This window comes from Crocuta crocuta, unplaced genomic scaffold (genome assembly GCF_008692635.1).
Source record: "Crocuta crocuta isolate KB4526 unplaced genomic scaffold, BGI_CrCroc_1.0 scaffold7, whole genome shotgun sequence".
Taxonomy (NCBI): domain Eukaryota; kingdom Metazoa; phylum Chordata; class Mammalia; order Carnivora; family Hyaenidae; genus Crocuta; species Crocuta crocuta.
The window spans coordinates 10,208,680-10,211,600 of record NW_027531904.1 but is presented as its reverse complement, the minus strand read 5'-3'; the positions used below and the strand labels follow the sequence as shown (position 1 = coordinate 10,211,600).

Sequence of the window (2,921 nt, the reverse complement as noted above, 5' to 3'; positions counted from 1 at the left end):
ACGCCGCACTCGGCTCCGTAGCTGCAGGAAGGCTCTCAAACCGCGCTGCCCACCGCACCCGCCGGGCCGCTCCGGAGAGTCCCGGTGCCCGAGCCACACCCGCACGCGCCACACCCCCACGTGGAGCCAGGTGGGGGCCAGTAGGTAGGACGGAGGGACCGAGCCCGTCCTCAGTAGCTCACAGTGGCGGCGGTGACGTGCAGGGTGCCGGGCTCCGGAAGACGTGCCTTCTCACGGCGGGGGCGCCACAGCAAGCGGCAGTCAGTGGTTTGGAGACCGAGGACCCCAGGACCCCAGGTGGGGCATCGGTCCATCCTTCACACTGTCGTCCTTACCACAAGGCTGCTCTCTCGTGACAGCGGGACGCGCAGTCACTGTAATAAAATTCTCGGGCCTCGGTAAACAGCGTCTGCAGCAGGGACGGTCTGAGGCTTGTGACAATGCGTTTACGCCGTGAAACATCACCTTCCTTCACGAAAAGCAACGTGACCCTGCCCTGTGATTTCCGTGCCTTCTGCAGGCCACCACGGTGGACGGCGCTAACCTCACCACCGAGGTCGTCTACAAAAGGGGCCAGGACTACAGGTTCGTGTGCTACGACCGGGGCCAAGCCTGCCACAAATACCGCGTGCGGTTCCTCTGCGGGAAGCCAGGTAAGCAGCTGCCGGTCGGGCCGGACGCGCAGCCGGGGCTGTTCCTCGAGCTGGCGATGCTCGTGGGGAGCCCGTCTGTGACCTGGGGGCAGGGGGCGGTCCCGAGAGCTGGCGAGCTCGTGGGGAGCCCGTCTGTGACCCGGGGCAGGGGGCTGGCAGCGCCCCACCAGCACGCCTTGCAGGAAGGGGAAGGGCCTGGTCCAGGAGAGCCGGGTGCAGTGGCAGAGCCGGCCCCCCTGCACCCTCCCCTGCAGAGAGGCGAGCTCAAGGCCCCTGGGTGCTGTCATTTTAAACCCGGATCCCCAGGTGCTCGTTAGGAGGGCCTGGAAATGGTCGGTTTGTCCGTGGAGGCCCTTGGCCACGTCCCGAAGGCAGTCATTAAGGATGAGAGTTCTCGGGGGGAGAAGGGCTTACGGCTGCTGTAAATAATAGTTGAGAGGAACTATATTTGTTTTACATCTTGAGCAAAGTGGGTGTGGCGAGGCCGCCGCGTGTAAGTGCGTGTAAGTTAGAAGGAGCGGGTGGAAAATCCCCGCCAGAGCTAATGAATGGCTCTTTTCTGGGAAGGTTGTGTTGACTTCAAAAACCTGTACTGAGGCTGGGATGGGCTGCGCCTGGTGATTTGGGTTTGGATACGCAAACCCGGCATTTATTTAGGGAGGGGAGGGGAGAGGAGAGGCGGGCGGTCAAAAGTTCACCAAGAACGAAGGGCCGTGTCTCAGTCCTTCCCGTTTGGGGTTCCAGTGAGGCCCAAACTCACCGTCACCATTGACACCAACGTGAACAGCACCATCCTGACCCTGGCAGACGACGTGCAGTCATGGGGGCCTGGAGACATGCTCGTGGTGGCCAGTACTGACTATTCCATGTACCAGGCCGAAGAGTTCCAGGTGCTTCCCTGCAAAGCCTGCACCCCCAACCAGGTCAAGGTGGCAGGTAAGACTCACTAAACCCTTCCCCAGGGCAAATGAACCTATTAGGCATAAAGGTGTCAGAAATCAGGAAAAGTCTGTATCAGTCAGTTGCCATAATAATGCTGCATAACAAAACAGACCGGACACGCTCGTGGCCAGCACTTAATTCTTACTCATGCATCTGCAGCTTGTATGGGGTTCGGCTTCTCTAGACTGATCTTGGCTCTAGGGGGACAGTGGGGTTCAGGTTGGCTCTCACTTGACTGAGAGTGACTTTTCCCAGGACATAGTCTTCCCATGGGGGAGGCGGAAAGCTCCCAGAGAACAGAAACACAAGGGGACTTGGGGCCTGGGCTCAGGACGAGCGTGTTCTCACACCCACGGTCCACTGGACAAAGCAAATAACATAGTCAAACTCAACACGGAAGGGGTGGATCAGCCTGTTTCTGCCCCCAGGATGAGGGAATGGGGTGAATATTCATCAGGCAGTAATGCAGTCTACTGCACAATTTTAAATCTCTTCTTTCTATAGCTTCTGGGTCTTCCTTTTTCTTCGCCTAAATGTGGATGTAGTGGTGCTGCAGTTTATACCGTGTGAGGCTCCTGGGACCCCAGGCGGTTAGGGTTAAATGTATCGTCCGAGTCGGTCATTACTGGTGGAGAGAGCTCCATGCCCATCTGTGAGGTGCTTTGCTTACCAGCAATGGAACCCAACTTGACCACCACAAGCAAAGAGGGGTTCCCTGGGAGGCCGTCGAGCTCAGAGAAGTGACGTAGAAGCCGGACAGCCCCGCCCACAAGCACAAGGCGTGGGGGCCGCCGCGGGGGTCTGGGTAGCCAGCGAGCGGGAAGCATCCTCGGGGCATCGCTGTCCGAGGGCGCCGTGCATGGTCCCTGGGACACGGTGCTCAAGTCAGCTTCCGGGGAGGGAGCAGACGGGGCTGGGGGCTTGTGCCCACCTCTGGCAGCGTCCCCTCACCGGCGTCCCTCTGGGACGACCAAGTGGGGAGAAGCCCCTCCCTGAGGGGAAGTCCCCCCGAGTGTCGGACCCTGGTCCTCGCCGGGTGACTCTGGTGTCCCCAGGGCCAGTACACATGCGCGGCCCTCCGGGGCGTCAGGTGCTCTCCTGGACCCTCGGCGAGAGCCGACGTCATCTCACCGCAGGGCCACGCGTGGTTCGGGGCTGGCACTTGCGGTTCTAGGAGGGCGGAAAGCCCGTGCGGCCCGTGCCTGCACAGAGGTGGATGGAGGCGCAGCCGGCAGAGACCCTGTGCTGGGCACCCCGAGGCCCGGGGACAGACGCGGGGCTGTCCCTTCAAGCAGGTCCCGATGAGGGAGCTGTGAGCGCCGAGCG

The 2,921-nt window shown here is 61.0% G+C and overlaps 1 protein-coding gene across 1 annotated transcript in view; it reads left to right on the top strand.

Moving 5' to 3' along the window:
* The window catches only part of CEMIP (cell migration inducing hyaluronidase 1), a 46,851-nt gene that overhangs the window by 11,248 nt on the left and 32,682 nt on the right, over positions 1–2,921 (top strand). The window contains exons 9-10 of the mRNA XM_077774295.1: positions 521–653; positions 1,398–1,589. Coding sequence (XP_077630421.1) covers positions 521–653; positions 1,398–1,589 — 325 coding nt within the window. The remainder of the gene's footprint in view (positions 1–520; positions 654–1,397; positions 1,590–2,921) is intronic.